At 49.5% G+C, this 17809-nt stretch overlaps 1 protein-coding gene across 8 annotated transcripts in view; it reads left to right on the forward strand.

Moving 5' to 3' along the window:
* Positions 1-17809, forward strand: part of DNMT3B (DNA methyltransferase 3 beta) — a 47502-nt gene that overhangs the window by 24382 nt on the left and 5311 nt on the right. For 5 of the 8 annotated variants that reach the window (XM_063659566.1, XM_063659568.1, XM_063659570.1 and 2 more), the window contains exons 5-20: positions 297-422; positions 1032-1253; positions 2330-2488; positions 5034-5141; positions 6062-6206; positions 6973-7032; positions 9206-9331; positions 9444-9488; positions 10584-10663; positions 10981-11093; positions 12262-12445; positions 13037-13121; positions 13945-14090; positions 14615-14705; positions 15056-15204; positions 16153-16238. In XM_063659566.1, coding sequence (XP_063515636.1) covers positions 297-422; positions 1032-1253; positions 2330-2488; positions 5034-5141; positions 6062-6206; positions 6973-7032; positions 9206-9331; positions 9444-9488; positions 10584-10663; positions 10981-11093; positions 12262-12445; positions 13037-13121; positions 13945-14090; positions 14615-14705; positions 15056-15204; positions 16153-16238 — 1925 coding nt within the window. The remainder of the gene's footprint in view (positions 1-296; positions 423-1031; positions 1254-2329; positions 2489-5033; positions 5142-6061; positions 6207-6972; positions 7033-9205; positions 9332-9443; positions 9489-10583; positions 10664-10980; positions 11094-12261; positions 12446-13036; positions 13122-13944; positions 14091-14614; positions 14706-15055; positions 15205-16152; positions 16239-17809) is intronic. The other 3 variants (XM_054467048.2, XM_063659569.1, XM_054467049.2) reach the window with 1 other exon arrangement.

Genomic DNA, 17809 nt, shown 5'->3' on the forward strand with positions numbered 1-17809 from the left:
CCCAGTTGGCAGGTGCCATTTCAGCTGGCTAAGTCTGTCTGCTGTGACAGGCAGAGCAGGATCCGCGGGGAATTGTCAGGCAGCTTAGCTGGCCACCCTACCACCTCTCTTCCAAGAACTGGGGAATTCTGGCTGGACTCAGTCCAGAGTCCCACCTCATCACCTGTTCACTTCCAGTTGTCCTGAAGCTGGCTACCAGGTCTCCTTCGCCACCTCAAGGCCTAATCCTTCTGGCCCCGCCACACCCCAGGCCTCCAGTCACCTAAGGCCCAGTGAGTGTCCTCTCTTGCTTCCAGGTCCGAACTCGAAATAACAACAGTGTCTCCAGCCGGGAGAGGCACAGGCCTTCCCCACGTTCCACCCGAGGCCGGCAGGGCCGCAACCATGTGGACGAGTCCCCCGTGGAGTTCCCGGCTACCAGGGTTGGTTCCCCAGATGCCCAGACCCCTGCCCCCAGTCTCTAACTGGGAGATATGTCTCACTCACTGCACTGCTGGCTGTGGCTGGTGGATAATCTGTGTCCTTTTTTCACACTGCTTTTCAGGTTCTTGCTTTTTCTTTTCTCTGCTGGGTAAGTTTCCCGTAAGCCTGTTGGCTTCTCTCCTGGTCTGATCTCAGATACACTCTGTTGGGAATGGGAGCTTTCCCTGTTGACTTGGTTCTTGCTCTAAGTTGGAAACAAGGTAGAAAACACTGACTTCCAGAACTGTCTTCTCCCTCACGTCTTCTTCACCTGTCTTGAGGCAACCCTAGCGGGTATGGCAACACTTCACTCTCTGAGAGTCCCTCGTCATTACCCATCATTTGTGCCTTTGTCATCTTTCTGTCTCTGTCTGTGGGACAGTTACAGTGACTTTCTCCCACCTCTTAAGAGATACATGTTCCTGGAGAAGTTTCTTCAGCGGTCTCTCTTCTCTTTAACTTCAGTCTTTCCTCTTTCTTTTTGCCTAGGAGGCATATGGGGGTGCCGTTGGTCTCTGGTCACTGACATCCTTTGCTCTGGCCCAAACTATGTGTCCTTCTGTCCACAGTCCCTGAGACGGCGGGCAACAGCATCGGCAGGAGCGCCATGGCCGTCCCCTCCCAGCTCTTACCTTACCATCGACCTCACAGACGACACAGAGGACACACATGGGACGCCCCAGAGCAGCAGTACCCCCTACGCCCGCCTAGCCCAGGACAGCCAGCAGGGGGGCATGGAGTCCCCGCAGGTGGAGGCAGACAGTGGAGATGGAGACAGTTCAGAGTATCAGGTACGGCCGAGAGGGGCTCCTGCCCAGGGTGACTGAGGACCCTGAACATGGGGAAAAACCAGTTACCTGCTACTGTTGGTAACATACAGCGACAACAGTTGTTAGAAGTTTTGTAATTGTAATAATTGATGTGTTTGAATTCTAAGTATCTTCCATATGCACCATGGTCCTTTCTTTACCTTAATCCTCTCCCAGACATAAGTCAAATGCCAGTATTTACCACGTGAATACTGTGATTTTTCTCAACATGACATTTATGTAAGGACTGCAACTGCATACATTATACATTTCATGCGCATCCGTATCAGTTAAGGCAGGGCAGGGCATATTCAACTTCTTTTGAGATTCTTCAGTTACTTCAGGCCATCTGGGCGCAAACGTGCAAGTCACAGGGGATGTGATGGCTTGGCTTGGGCTCAGAGGCCTGACAATACATATTGTGATTCTGTTCATCAGAGTGCACATACTGTATATATTGTACATATTATACCTTTGTAGACTTGCTTTTTTCTTCTATTAAGAACTAGAGTTGCCTGAGGTTCATGTCTGTAATAAATCCAGTGGTCTGGATCATAGCTTAATTAACCAATTCAGGTTGTTTATGCTTTTATTCAAGCATTGCTGCATGAAGACTCCTTACACATGTATGTATTTATGTGTTGTTAGGATCCCTTTTTTCTATGTCCATTACTACATTTTACTTTGTATAGAAGGGATCTCACTGTGGTGCCCAGACTAGTCTCAAACTCCTGGCCTCAAGCGATCCTCCTATCTCAGCCTCCTTAGTAGCTAGGACCACAGGCGTGCACCACCAAGCCCAGCTACTTTATAAATTCTTTTGTGGAAATGGAGTCTTGCTATGTTGCCCGGGCTGGTCTCCAACTCCTGGCCTCAAGCGATCCCCCCCGCCTCGGTCTCCCAAGGTACTGAGAATTACAGGCATGGGCCATGGTGTTTGGCTACATCTTGCATTTTATGGCAAGCTTTTTGTTGCCCTCAGGGACAGTGGGGTGGACAGGACTTGGCCCAGGATGGCCTCTCCTCACTGGGATTTCTTCATGTGGTTTTTCTTCCAGGATGGGAAGGAGTTTGGAATAGGGGACCTCGTGTGGGGAAAGATCAAGGGCTTCTCCTGGTGGCCCGCCATGGTGGTGTCTTGGAAGGCCACCTCCAAGCGACAGGCTATGTCTGGCATGCGGTGGGTCCAGTGGTTTGGCGATGGCAAGTTCTCCGAGGTGAGTCTGGGGAAGGGCAAGGGGCTCTGCAGGCCTGAGGCTGTGCCTGCCTCCCTTCCTTTGAAGACAAAGGCCTGGGATTGCCTTCTGCAGATGTGTGAGCCTATGCCTTCACACTGTCTGGGAGGAAGGATAAAACTTCCTGTGTTAACCAGCTACAGCAGATTCCACTCATACAGGGGACAAAAGTGCTAGAAAGTTCTGGATCCATGGGCAGTTGGATTTATCTTTTGGGGGCAGAATCATCGGTGTGGACTCTGAGGGGCCAGGAGTGGCCACGTGAGCAGGTACCCAAAAGTGTTCAGTGGAGAAGCCTGGAAGAGACCGGAAGCATGGCCGTGGCCTCTTGTCATTTAGCCCTGGGGAGAGAAAGGCATGCAGTTGGGTTTAGGGTCACCTGGTATCAGTTGTGAAAAGGGTTTTTAGTAGAATTGGTTATTTCAGAGTCTCTTGATGATTGACACTAGCCTTTTAAAATCTTTCTTGGTAATGAAATTTAGCTGGGGAAGAGCTGTGTTGGGCATAACTAGGCTGTTTTGGTTCTTACACTCTTTCAACAAAGATTTTTTTTGGAGAGGGGGAGAATGGAGTCTCAGTCTGTTGCCCAGACTGGAGTGCAGTGGTGCGATCTTGGCTCACTGCAACCTCTGCCTCCCAGGTTCAAACGATTCTCCTGCCTCAGCCTCCTGAGTGGCTGGGGTTACAGGCACCTGCCACCACACCCTGCTAATATTTGCATTTTTAGTACAGACTGGGTTTCACCATGTTGGCCAGGCTGGTCTCCAACTCCTGACCTCAGATGATCCACCCGCCTCAGCCTCCCAGTGCTGGGATTACAGGCAGGAGCCACCATGCCTGGCCTCAACAAAGATTTTAATCAGACAGACCTATCCTGTGATGTTAGTCCTACCCTCCGAGCCCTGAGAGAGGCTAAGTTAGGTGCCTAAGGTCATTGGGCAAGTTGCAGCAGCAGCAAGCCAGGCAGGATTGAAGGAAGGGCTGTACATTCCTGGGATTCAGCCTCAAGTAGAGATTCTGTTTTTCCCAGGAATTGAGCTACCATGGGGCCATTTGCCATGAGCAAATGGAAGTTTCCCAAGAGCTACAATAATATATTGAGTGTGGAGTCTACTTTGTAGGAGAGCCCCTGCATGCAGTTGCCTGCCATGACCAGCAGAGGGAGGACAAGTCCTGGGCCCATGCTGGCAGTGAGGCAGCTACTTCCAGGGATGGGAGAGCAGTAATTTCTGTCAAGTGAAGGAAGATGGATTGTTTGCAATTGCTTTGCCCCATTGAGACATAAAATGCACTTTGCAAGACAGAGTCTGAGGCTAATACAATGCAGTGTGGGGCTGTCAGCATTAGGGGATGAGATGACAATGTGGGACCTGGGTCTGGCCTGGGCAAGTGCCTGCTCAGCATGTGTATGCTGTTTGGGTTGTATTGGAGCCATTGGGCGCTGGAACCAGCACTTGTGTTGGAGCGGTTTTTCCCCCCTACCAGAGCCACAGTATTTTCTCCCCAGTGGTGGTCACACCCCCATATAGGAAATCAGGCTTTCCATGATAAAATGGAGGTTTGCATGAGTGTGAGCACTCTTTATGGAGACTAGAACATTCCCTGGGTCTTTCAGTTCCTTTTTTTTTTTTTAAAGAGATGAGGTCCTCACTGTCACCCAGGCTGGAGTGCAGTGGCACTGTCTTGGCTGACTGCAGCCTCAATCACCTGGGCTCAAGCAATCCTTCTGCCTTAACAGAGCAGCTGAGACTGCAGGTGCACACAACTGTGTTTGACTCTTTTTGTAGAGATGGGGTCTTGCTGTGTTGTCCAGGCTAGTCGAACTCCTGGGCTCAAGTGATCCTCCCAACTCCCACTCCCAAAGTGCTGGGAATATAGGCCTGAGCCACTACGTCTGGCCTTTCAGTTCTGATTAGCATCCCTGAACGGCCATTTTCTCTCTCACTGGCAACTCAGTCACTTCATGCTTGGTCCGGGGACTTGGTACATCAGGAGACTCGTGGAATACGGATTAAATCACAAGAACTAAAGTTAAATAATCACAACAAGTGAAAGGTGCTGTTTTCTAAACACATTCATTAGGTGAACCCATTTTAATAAAAGGGTAAAGAGTAAACAATTATCATGCTTAGGAAAGAAGGAATATGTGCAAACCCTCAATGCTGGAGCAGCCACAGAGAATATTAGGACTGAGCCTCAGGGGTCCACACCAGGGACACCTGCTTGGAAAATGTATACAAACACAGGGTTCGCCTGATTGCCTTCATTCAGAGTATCCTCCTTTTTCACAGTGGAAGTGTCATAACTAACAAGGTTCTGGATATCTGTGTGTTGAGACTCTGTCATTTCTATTTTTCTCCTTTTTTCTTTCCTTCCTTTCAAATAGATGTCTGTGGACTTTATCCCCAGGAATGGTCTCTTGGTTAAAGTGTGTGAAAATCTTCTGCATCTGATGGACAACATTGTGATAGACATGGCACCTGGGACACACCTGTAGGTGGATGTTGATGATGTCTTTCTCTTTTAGGTCTCTGCAGACAAACTGGTGGCACTGGGGCTGTTCAGCCAGCACTTTAATTTGGCCACCTTCAATAAGCTCGTCTCCTATCGAAAAGCCATGTACCATGCTCTGGAGGTAACATGGGATGAGGGAATGAGGGCTAGGCCCTGAGAGCAGGGATGAAGCAAGAGACCCACAGAAACCTAGTTCAGTGTTGCCAAGGGTGGTTTGGAGGGGACAGGGTGGCCAGGGAGGAGGTAAATGCCAACATAACATGATGGCCACCGGATTGGGCCTCCCAACAAAGGGATTTGAGACATCCCAGCTGCCACTTGTTGGGACCACTAACTGAATCAGAAGGAAAGAGTACGGGCAGTTAGGGGTGCAATATTCGTATCAGAGAATGTGCTTTTCCAGAGACCTCAGAGCCTTCTTATGAGGGCTGGAGTTCACAGCAAGACAGCAATGGAGGCCAGCTGTCTTCTATCTGTGGGCCGTCTTATCCCCTATGAACCATTATACCCTGTTTCTCCCTTCACCTTAATTTTTTTTTTCCCCACCTTTGTTCAGCATTTAAGAGCCAACCTCTTCTCATTGCTAAAGGCTTCATTAGACACTGAAATCCCCTTGGTCCTTCACGTAGGACACAAGTTAATGTCCCCATCTTTAGGGAGATAAAACAAGAAATCTAGTGCCTTCTTGTATAAGATACAGAGGAGATGAGATAGTGCTGGCTGGGGCTTCTATATCTTGGTGGTAGAGTTAATTCGGATGTATCTGCCTTTTGAGTGGGAGGTGACCACTGACATTCCCTAGGGGGAAGAGATCCTATTTGGTGCCTGCATGAAAAGATTTAACCACAACCCCCCTTCTGAGGCCTCTCCCTGCACAGGCCCCTCCTTCCTCTGACACATACCACAGCCCAGGACAGCTGTCTGGCTGTGAAAGGGCCCAGTGTGAAGGGGAATGTAGGCCCTGGCTGGGGGAATCCCTGGGTGTGGCCTGGCGAGCACCTCCTCCCCACCCCCCATTCATCACAGACTCTGCCTTTGCAGAAAGCTAGGGTGCGAGCTGGCAAGACCTTCCCCAGCAGCCCTGGAGACTCATTGGAGGACCAGCTGAAGCCCATGTTGGAGTGGGCCCACGGGGGCTTCAAGCCCACTGGGATCGAGGGCCTCAAACCCAACAACACGCAACCAGGTGGGAATGAGTCCCCATGGCAGCACCCACTGCCTCTGCTGGTGGGACCACTTCTTGAGAGAGTCAGCCACCCCTGCTGCCCCACACCCCACCCAGCTTTCTAGCAGCTGGTCTCATCTCTGAATGTTGGAAAAATAGGAGCAGGCATACGAAGGCTGTGCCAGCCCTATCTGACTTCCCCGGCCACTTTCTTGCTGATAGTCATGTGCATATAATTTGTATTGAATCTGACATCTGTCTTGAAGTCAGGATGCAGTGTTGACTAGCACCTTTTTTATTAAAGGAAAAAATAGTTAAGCTATGCTCATTTGAGAAAATTGGAAAGTGTTAAAGAAGAATGTGCCACCTGCTAACATTTTGACCAATACCATATTTCTCCCATTATAAGATAACTCTGGTTTCTAGAAATCCAGGACTTGTCTTACAATCCATACATTTAAAGGCCAGGCATAGTGGCTCACGCCTGTAATCCCAGCACTCTGGGAGGCTGAGGAGAGTGGATCACTTGAGGCAGTCACCTGGACAACATGGTGAAAAATAGAATAATTAGCCTGGTGTGCTTGGCATGTGCCTGTGGTCCCAGCTACCCGGGAGGCTGAGGTGGGAGAATTGGCTTGAGCCCAGGAGGCAGAGGTTGCAGTGCACGGAGGTCACACCACTGCATTCAAGCCTGGGCGACAGAGCAAGACCTTGTCTCAAAAAAGAAAAGAGTCCATACATTTAATGTAATGTTTTTTTCTATTTTGTTTTGTTTTCCCCTCAAAAGTGGTTAATAAGTCGAAGGTGCGTCGTGCAGGCAGTAGGAAATTAGAATCAAGGAAATACGGTATTTCCTTCCTGTCTTTTGACTGTGCCCTGTTTTCTATGCACTTTCTTCTGATTTCTTTGCATATAAAATGGTCACTGGAAAAGAATCAAATTTCTTGAAAAGTCAATCTGAACTCCTTCCCCACTCTCCCCTCACATCCCACCCTCACAAATACCCTCCAGGTTAACGTTGGGTTGCACATCCTTCCAGATTTTTCTGAACACTAGTTGGATTCCTGCTTTCCCCTTTGTTAATATTAATACTGTAAGCACTGTCTGATGTCATTTTGTCACTAAAGGGTCCTTATGATTTTTAATGGCTGTACAATTTTATTTCCTAGGGTCAGAGTCAAATTTAACCGTGTCCATTAAGATTTTCAGTGTAGGCTGGGTGCGGTGGCTCACGCCTGTAATCCCAGCACTTTGGGAGGCCGAGGCGGGCGGATCACGAGGTCAGGAGATCGAGACCATCCTGGCTAACACGGTGAAACCCCGTCTCTACTAAAAATACAAAAAATTAGCCGGGCAAGGTGGCGGGCACCTGTAGTCCCAGCTACTCGGGAGGCTGAGGCAGGAGAATGGCGTGAACCCAGGGGCGTGGAGCCTGCAGTGAGCCGAGATCGCGCCACTGCACTCCAACCTGGGTGACAGTGAGACTCCGTCTCAAAAAAAAAAAAAGATTTTCAGTGTAGATGGAATAGAAATACAAATGGGTTTTACAAAATCCCATTTATAGAATGGGAGCCATATTATGTAAAATTAAAAGTGCTGGGCTCGGTGGCTCACGCTTATAATCCCAGCATTTTGGGATGCAAATAACCACCTCTTGGATTTCCCAGCATTTTGGGATGCTGAGGTGGGCAGATTGCTTGAGCTTAGGAGTTCCAAGACCAGCCTGGGTAACGTGGTGAAAGCCTGTTTCTACAAGAAATACAAAATTAGCTGGGTGAGGTGATGTGTGCCTGTGGAGGCTGAGGTGGGAGGATCACTTGAGCCCAGGAGGTCAGGCTGCAGTTTGCTAAGATCATGCCACACAGAACATGTCTCAAAACATGGGTGACACACTGAGAACATGGGTGAACATGGGTGAACATGGGTGACACACTGAGAACCTGTCTCAAAAAAAAAAAAAAAAAAACCGAAACAGAAACAAAAAAGAAAGAAAAAAGGAGGCCAGGTGCAGTGGCTCATGCCTGTAATCCCAGCACTTTGGGAGGCCGAGGCAGGCAGATCCCTTGAGGTTGGGAGTTCACCAGCCTGGCCAGCATGGTGAAACCCCGTCTCTACTAAAATACAAAAATTAGCCAGATGTGGTGCTGCATGCCTGTAACAGGCTGAGGCAGGAGAATTGCTTGAACCCGGGAGGGGAGGTTGCAGTGAGCCAAGATCCGCACCATTGCACTCCAGCCTGGGCAACAAGAAAGGAACAGGTGAAATTAATACAAATCATGATTTTTTTTTTTTTTTTTTTTAGCGCTAAATTTCCAAGATGTTAGCATTTCAATATCCAGCTATTATAAAAACTGAGATAGTCTACATTTATAGTGCTGTTTTCAAAATTTCACTTATTTTATATATTTTACATATTACATATTTTACAGATCTCAATTTTGATGCTGAATTTGCAATGAAAATACTTGATCTGTATTAAGTATATGTAGATTATTAAATAAATACAGATGTAGATGGTTAAACACAAATTAACTAAATTCGCAAAACATGCATTTGAGAAAGTAGACTCATACATCTAGGCTAGTCCTAATGAGCCAGTTAGTTGGCTCACTTGTCAGTGTTTTAATTAACATTAAATGCAGAATTCATTTCCTCAACAGTTTCAAGTTCTCAGTAGCCACCCTCCATGCCTACTCCCCAGCATGTCAGATATCACAGACATGGGTATGCCAGGCTTTTAGCTTTGAATTGAGCTTTGCTCTCTGAGCTGAGTCATTTTTACATCCTAGTTGTAGCCATTTAAAACCTTGTAAACATGTGTTAAGGATCCTGGGTGCAAGGGGTTTTGAATGAGCTCCTGTTGTGAGTTGCCCATCAAGGGGCCATATACATTCAGTGTGGACCCCCTGTCATGCCCCAATTGCAGCTGGTACCCAGGCATAGCATGGTCTTGTCCTGGGCCCGCATTCTCTCTGGACCCTCCTACCAAGCCACGGCTGCAGTCTAATTACCTTTCACAGAGAACAAGACTCGAAGACGCACAGCTGACGACTCAGCCACCTCTGACTACTGCCCCGCACCCAAGCGCCTCAAGACAAATTGCTATAACAACGGCAAAGACCGAGGGGATGAAGATCAGAGCCGAGGTGATTGTTGGGGACCTGGGATCACGGGGCAGATGGGAGGAGGACGCTGCAGATCAGGAATTGATCCATACCCGGCTCCCTGACCTCATCTCATGCCTTCTTTTCTCAATAGAACAAATGGCTTCAGATGTTGCCAACAACAAGAGCAGCCTGGAAGGTAACATTCTGTCCCTCCCAGTCGTCCCCTTCACACCCTGCCTAGGGCTCTAGGCCTGCCTTGTCCTGGCTCATCCACCCTGTCAGGGTTTAACCCAGAGCTCTGTTCCTTGACCTCAGGCCAAGGCCTATTTCTGGTCCCTGCATCTTAGTTGCTAGTTTATGGAATGAGTTGCCCAATTGTGCCCCTTAAGAGAAAGGGACAGGAAGGGTATGGTGAGGAACAAGGGAAGCCAGGCCATTTTGGCCGGGAGAACCATAACCTAAAACCAAGATTACTGGTATCATGAACCTTCCCAAAGAAGAACTGCAACTAACAAGCTTTTAGTCACTTGCCTACTGTCAGGCTAAATAGTCTGCTTGCCCTGGCTGGGGATTGCCACTGGATTGGATACTCTGGCCAGAATATACCTCATGGAATACAGAATGTGTGAGGATGAAGTCTCCCTTGCTTCCTTAACCCCCAGTTACTCAATGTTGAATAGGAAAACACCACATCCCTGACCCAGAGAACCCGGGGAAGAGCTTCGGTTTAGAAATCCTATTCCCCAAGACTCACTCCCCCATCTGGCTAGGTAGGGATGCTTGTTCGTGGGTTTTAAAAGGTCCTATCTAACCAGCCAGGGATGCAACTCCGTGCTGACCTGGTGATATGAAGGGAAGGCAGGGTTGCCTACTGGTTAAAGGACCTGGATTCTGAAATTACAGCCATTTGCTGTTTACAGGGTGTGGGCGTGGGCAAGTCCTATCATGAGACAACAAGCCAATTGGAGTCACTGCAAAATCCTTAGTGTCCCAGTATTTAAAGCTTCTCAAGGATTGTCACACCAGGGACGTCCCCCTGCTCAGCGTTCTGCCTGACATCATCCTACTGGGGCAGACCCTTGCCCATCTTGATGTTCCCCATCTGTGAAGTAGGGATGCCACCTGGAAGCATTGTTGAAAGGTAGAAGCTGTGAGGCATGGCCTGAGGCACAAAGAGTCCTTGGCAAACTGCTGGCCTGGAGGGAAATCTTAGGAACTGAGAGACCCCAGGCTTCAGCAGCTGGTGTCAGGGCCTCAATTGCCAAAAGCCACAACCCTGTTTTTCTTACAGATGGCTGTTTGTCTTGTGGCAGGAAAAACCCCGTGTCCTTCCACCCTCTCTTTGAGGGGGGGCTCTGTCAGACATGCCGGGTAAGTCCTCCTACCACTGCCCTGGACCTTCCTGCCCTTGCCTCCTCTAACTCCCCTGTCCTTCCCAACAGCACCTGTGTGGAGACTCAGTGAAGCCCACTCATCCCAGCTGCCTTGCACTCTGCCTCTGGGGCAGGATTGGGGACAGCTGTCACAGAGGCCAGTGGCACACAGGTCACAGCCAGTTGTCCTTTTAAAGGACACCAAGCCACCAGCAGTGTGTTCTGCGGCTGTATCCTAGGGCCTCCACCAGCAAGCCGGCAGGGCCTGCCCTTCTCTGGTCTCCGATTTCACTGGTGTTTCTCTCTGGCTGCCAGGATCGCTTCCTTGAGCTGTTTTACATGTATGACGACGATGGCTATCAGTCTTACTGCACCGTGTGCTGCGAGGGCCGAGAGCTGCTGCTTTGCAGCAACACGAGCTGCTGCCGGTGAGCACTGGGCCCTGTGGGCTGGATGTGGGTGGGCCCCCAAGGCTCCTAGGTTCCTGCAGTCTGCAGACAGCTGTCTGTTGAATGGAATCCTAGGCATGGGAATAGGGAGCTAATTTGCCCTGGAAGCAGCACACAGGGTTTATATTTTGTGGTGGCTGTGGTTGTAGCATAATTGGAGTAGAACTCATGTATAGGGAACGGCTCTTTTTTTTGAGACAGGGTCTCGCTCTGTTGCCCATGGTGTACAGTGACATGATCGTATGATCGTAGTTCACTGCAGCCTCCAATTCCTGTGCTCAAGCAATCCTCCCACCTCAGCCTCCTGAACAGCTTGATTATAGGCACATGCCACCACACCCAGCTAGTTATTCTTTTTTTTTTTTTGAGGTGGAGTCTTGCTCTGTCACCCAGGCTGGAATGCAGTGGCACAATCTTGGCTCACTGCAACCTCTGCCTCCAGGGTACAAGCAATTCTCATGCGCCTCCCAAGTAGCTGGAATTATAAGTGTGGAGCACCACGCCCAGATAATTTTTGTGTTTTTAGTACAAACAGGGTTTCACCATGTTGACCAGGCTTGTCTTGAACTCCTGACCTCAGGTGATCCACCTGCCCCAGCCTCTCAAATCCCAGCATTCCCAAAGTTCTGGGATTACAGTCATGATCCACCGTGCCTGGCCCATTTTTTTGTAATAAATAAAAAGTGTAATAAATGCTGCCTCGGCTGGTCTCAAATCCCTGGGCTCAAGCCATTCTCCTACCTCAGCCTCCCAACGCCCCAGGGTTATAGGTGTGAACCACCACACCCAGCTAGAAGTGCTCTTAATAGGCCAACAGCACGAGGGAAGGGGATGAGTCGAGTGTCAGGGAAGACTAATACCCTGGTTTGCCAGTTGGCCTGTAATCCAAAGTGTCCATGGAATGAAGTAGGTTGTTGGGAGAGCATTTCTGATCAGAGAGCCTGTGGGATTAAGGGGGTTGGGGTATCCAAGGAAGACGTCAGTGAAGCCCGTACTGCACAGGGCCCTGCAGGCTATGCTGTTAAGCAGCCGATCCTAGGTCAGCTTTCAGGAGGGGGTTGGCATTTCCTTGTGGAAGTGGTAAGGGGGTGGCACAGGAGACCAGCTCGATGACAAAGGCATCCCTTCTCCCTGCCACTGGGTCCAGGTGCTTCTGTGTGGAGTGCCTGGAGGTGCTGGTGGGCACAGGCACAGCGGCCGAGGCCAAGCTTCAGGAGCCCTGGAGCTGCTACATGTGTCTCCCGCAGCGCTGTCATGGTGTCCTGCGGCGCCGGAAGGACTGGAACGTGCGCCTGCAGGCCTTCTTCACCAGTGACACAGGGCTTGAATACGTAAGCCACAGGCTCCCGCCTCTACCACCACAGATCCCAGGGGCACAGGGTGTTGGAACGCTCTGGAATTCTCAGAAAGAGTAATAGAAGTAAAGACACATTGTACCTCTTGAAGCCTCAACGGCTGAGAGACCTGTCGAATTGACAGCTCCTCTGCACAGTTTTCAGCCGTGCCAGGGTTCACTCCCTCCTTGCCGGCTTCTCAGCATATGGATTTTCAGGGGCCTGATGAAGAAATGGTTGTAGCCTTCTGAGTTAGCAGAGCTGAGAGGGAAGGAAACAGTAGAAATGAATTTTCTAGTTCTTAGAGGGAGGCCCTAGGTCATTCCTATCTGGGGTGATACCTTTTCATGTGCGCATCTGTGCATACATATCTGGCTCATGTCCAAGGATATATTGACCATTCCTTGCCAAATGCAGGCTCGCGTGGTACACACTGTCTCCCCAGTCCCCATCAAGCCTTCAGTGGGCTTTTTACCGTGGCTACAGCAAGGTTTGAAGCCCTCTGAGCAGGGTCAGCCTGCCCCTCCCTCAGAGCTTGAGTCTTTCCCCTGTGCCTTCACCATCATGACCTCCTTCCTTACCTGGCAGGAGGCCCCCAAGCTGTACCCTGCCATTCCCGCAGCCCGAAGGCGGCCCATTCGAGTCCTGTCATTGTTTGATGGCATTGCGACAGGTGAGTTCGGGGAACACCTGGAGATGCTCTGTCACAACAGGGTAGCCAGGGAGTCAGAAGGCATGGTTGAGGTGTCTGACATCAGTGGCAAGAAAGATCCCTGGGGATTACCAGCTCTGAAAAAAACCCTGTCTCCTTGTTTCTCTCCACTTTCTCAACCACCTTGCAGTCTTGGTCGTTGAATTTTATTTATTTATTTTTTTGAGATGGAGTCTCCCTTTGTCACCCAGGTTAGAGTGCAATGGCGTGATCTGTGCTCACTGCAGCCCCTACCTCCGAGGTTCAAGTGATTCTCTTGCCTCAGCCTCCCGAGTAGCTGGGATTACAGGTGCTCACCACCACGCCCAGCTAATTTTTATATTTTTAGTAGAGACAGGGTTTCTCCATGTTGGTCAGGTTGGTCTCGAATTCCTGACCTCAAGTGATCTGCCCACCTTGGCATCCCAAACTGCTGGGATTAGAGGCATGAACCACCGTGCCCGGGCAGTTTTGGTCATTTTAAAAGGACATACATCTTAGCTGTTACACTTTATTTTTTGTTATGTGCAGTTATCTTGAAATTGATTTTCATTCCACGTGCATAAGTGTAACTGGAGATAAACTAGTTAACAACTACTGCTATCTCTGGTTTTGGTTCCCTTCTTTTCCTCCTATACAAAGTTTACACAGCCAATATGTGTGGTGTGTGTATAGCTTTTGCTGGATTGAACACATGTGATACAGTCATGAGGAATTGTTCATTTTACCATAGCAGGGAGTGAAGGAAATGAGCTGCTCTGTGCTCAGCATCGTTTATGCTTCTGTGTCTCCCTGGCCCCGACAGGCTACCTAGTCCTCAAAGAGTTGGGCATAAAGGTAGGAAAGTACGTCGCCTCTGAAGTGTGTGAGGAGTCCATTGCTGTTGGAACCGTGAAGCACGAGGGGAATATCAAATACGTGAATGACGTGAGGAACATCACAAAGAAAAATGTGAGGGCAGTCTGTACCTTGCGGGCCTCGTCTCTTCCAGTCTTCTTCCCCAGTCCTCCACACCCTGAAACCCGCATGTAGGCCCCATCCCTGAGACCCCAGAAAAAAGGATTGAAATCCTGTGGGAATCTTAAGCATTAGGTTAGGGTCAGAAGTGGAGTTGGTGACCAAGGAAGATTCTATTTTTTTTCTGGAGACAGTCTCCCTCTGGAGTGCAGTGGCATGATCTTAGCTCACTGTAACTTCTGCCTCCTGGGTTTAAGCGATTCTCCTGCCTCAGCCTCCCAAAGTACTGGGATTACAGGCACCTGCCACCATGCCGGGCTAATTTTTATATTTCTAATAGAGTCGGGGTTTCTCCATGTTGGTCAGGCTAGTCTCGAACTCCTGACCTCAGGTAATCCACCCCCGCCGTCAGCCTCCCTGGGATTACAGGTGTGAGCCACCTCATCCAGCCCCAAGCAAGATTCTAGAAGTGGGTCCAGCTCTCTTTCCCTCATCCTGATTCTGTCTCTCTCTCTCAGATTGAAGAATGGGGCCCATTTGACTTGGTGATTGGCGGAAGCCCATGCAACGATCTCTCAAATGTGAATCCAGCCAGGAAAGGCCTGTATGGTGAGCATCCTTCTCTGTGGCAGTCCCTGGAGAGCCTGCCACCTGACCACTGGCCCAGGTGCAGCGGCCTGAGAAGGAGCCACTTGCTTCTGGCCAAGTTACTGGCAGCATCAGGGGCCTGTTGGTGCTGCCTACGCTCCATAGTAAATCCTCAGCCCACAAGGGAAATACCTTAGTAAATAGTGCCCTGCTGCTGCCTGTGTCCCTGCTGTCATTCAGGTGGACATAGACTGGTAGGCATCGCCCTGAACTGTCAGGAGGCCATTGGGAACCTGTTGGTCTCAGGGAATACGGTGGGTTGGGCTGGAGGTTTCAAATGAACCCTGCGCTGTCATCTTTTCTGAGCACAGAGGGTACAGGCCGGCTCTTCTTCGAATTTTACCACCTGCTGAATTACTCACGCCCCAAGGAGGGTGATGACCGGCCGTTCTTCTGGATGTTTGAGAATGTTGTAGCCATGAAGGTTGGCGACAAGAGGGACATCTCACGGTTCCTGGAGGTGAGGGAATCTGGGGACCTGATTGTCACAGACAGCCTGGGCAGGGAAAGCGCTGCTGGCAGTGATGATTTGTGGGTGTTGCCAATGTTGGGAATGACTTTCCCGTTCTTGGTCTGGCTAGATCCAATAGTGAGGGATTCAGTGGGTTCTCTTAGTACATGGAAAATATTTTTTTTGAGACAGGGTCTTGCTCTGTCACCCAGGCTGAAGTACAGTGGCATTATTACAGCGCACTGGAGCCTCAAACAGCTGGGCTCAGGCAATCCTCCTACCTCAGCCTCCCAAGTAGCTGGGACTACAGGGGCACACCACCGTGCCCAGCCAATTTTTGTATTTTTGGTAGAGACAGGGTCTTGGTATGTTGCACACCCTGGTCTTGAACTCCTGGGCTCAAGTGATCCACCCACCTCCCAACGTGTTGGGATTGGAGATGTGAGCCACCATCCCCTGCCAGTACAAGGAAGATAATTGATCTCTAATCTCAGCCCAACTCTTTGAAGTCAGAAATGATGAAACCATCATCTGCTGTTAAGGACTCATGAGATTTGACTCAATTTTTTACTCTAGAAAATTTTCTCATTTTTGATATGAAAACTGCTTTAGACCAGGCACAGTTGCTCATGTCTGCAGTCCTAGCATTTTGGGAGGCTAAGGTTGGAGGATCACTTGAGCCCACTGTGTATCATATTTTGTAATAATCTGGCGTGTCCCAGGGGATACTGTCTCAGAATCTGCAGGTTTGACCTTATCTCTTCACCTACCATTAGCATAGTATGAGGGCATTTACCGTGTCCTCTAGCCAGCCTCCTGATGGCAGTTGGTCTTTCCTGTTTTGGAGGATCCGTGCCTCATCCATAGTCAGGGAATAGCCCTGTCACCTGCAAAGGTCTGGTTGACACCGAAACTCTAATAATGGGCTCCTAACAGCAACCGTTTTTCTCCCTGCAGTGTAATCCAGTGATGATTGATGCCATCAAAGTTTCTGCTGCTCACAGGGCCCGATACTTTTGGGGCAACCTACCCGGGATGAACAGGTAACAAAGGGCTCTTAGTGGGTCAGGTAACAGCCAAGTTAAATATGTGATAACAAGTTCTGACATTCAAGCCTTCCTAGAAAGACCTGGCTCTGCTGAGAAATAGTTATACCTGGATTTCAGACCATCTGTGGTCGTCCGGGTTGATCCCTGTTAAGATGTTCAGCAAGTACCTGGGAATCTCTGTAGGATTCCCACTCTTACCTTTGCAAGCTGCTGATGGACCTGATCCTAAAAGTCCCACGTGGCTGGGCGCGGTGGCTCACGCCTGTAATCCCAGCACTCTGGGAGGCCGAGGCTGGAGGATCGCTTGAGCCCAGGAGTTCTAGACTAGCCTGGGCAACAAAGTGAGACCCCGTCTCTACAAAAAAATAAAGAAAAATACAAGTCTCATGTGCTGTGGCCAGACTGTGTACCTCCCTCCTGCCAGGGATCTCTCAAGACGAGCTTGTTGATGCTCCTGCCCTTCACCTCTCCTCCCTGTTGATGTAGGGACAGCCGTCTGCAAATGGAAGTAGATTGTTGTTAGCGCTGCCTTTCCCCCTGCCCTGGAGATGAAACGATCTTGGCCAGGCTCATGGTGACCAACCAGGTGGCAGAGCTGCTATGACAAACAATAGCCCGAAGACCATGTCCCTCAGATTCTCATCACCAGGAGCATTTCAAATTTTGTTATCGTATACTAAAAACAGTCTTCTTCAGACACGCTGAAAGCCACAAAGCAGCTTTGCTGAGGATTAATTATCTCTTCTATATGTGGTTTCAAGGAGAAGAACTTGCTAATTAAGATGTAAAATGTGATGGTAATGTGACATCCCAGACTTGCAAATGAGTTGAGCTTAAAACATTCTCCTGTAGAAGGAGGCATGGAGACATAATAACCTTTTGCCACTTAGTGAAGTGTGGACAGAGGTGAGGGTCCTGGGGTAGCTTGGAGGATTTTTGTTGGCTACGTTGCCCGTGTACTTGGCTAAGCAGCCAGTCCTAGGGTACCATGTCTGTGTCTGGAATTAAATGGGTTAATGCTTTCAACATTTGAACTCCCAGTAGGCCAGGCACTGTTACGCTGTTGCCATTTTCGTGGTTAAACACATCATGTCGATAGTGACATGCTGAAGGGGGAGGGAGAGAAGACAATGATTTGGGGTTTATTGCTGGCAGATGGATATTGGAACGGTTGATGGGGAAGGCTTCTCATTCTAGTGAAGGTCCTAAGTGAAGGGATGGACCCATGCAGTTATTAGAGTACTCCAGGTGGGAAGAGGGTCTGGGATGATAGGATGATGGGAAACATCCCCAGACCAGCTCAGAGCACCCTAGGTGGGGTGGCTGGGAGAGAAGGACCAAGTAACTTGGGCCTTAATGTGGTACCGCTGAAATCTCTTTGGCATGGGAAGTTACAGATGAGATGAATTGTGCTTTGGTTCATGGTAGTTTCTGGGTGGATTATAGACAATAACAGGATGGAGGCGGGAATGGGGAGACAAGTGAAGGGACTAGACTGCTCAAAGGAGAGATGACTGATTACGATGTTGTGCCCCAGGAGGTGCCATCCATAGAGAACACAGTGT

Source organism: Pongo pygmaeus, chromosome 21, assembly GCF_028885625.2.
Source record: "Pongo pygmaeus isolate AG05252 chromosome 21, NHGRI_mPonPyg2-v2.0_pri, whole genome shotgun sequence".
Classification (NCBI taxonomy): domain Eukaryota; kingdom Metazoa; phylum Chordata; class Mammalia; order Primates; family Hominidae; genus Pongo; species Pongo pygmaeus.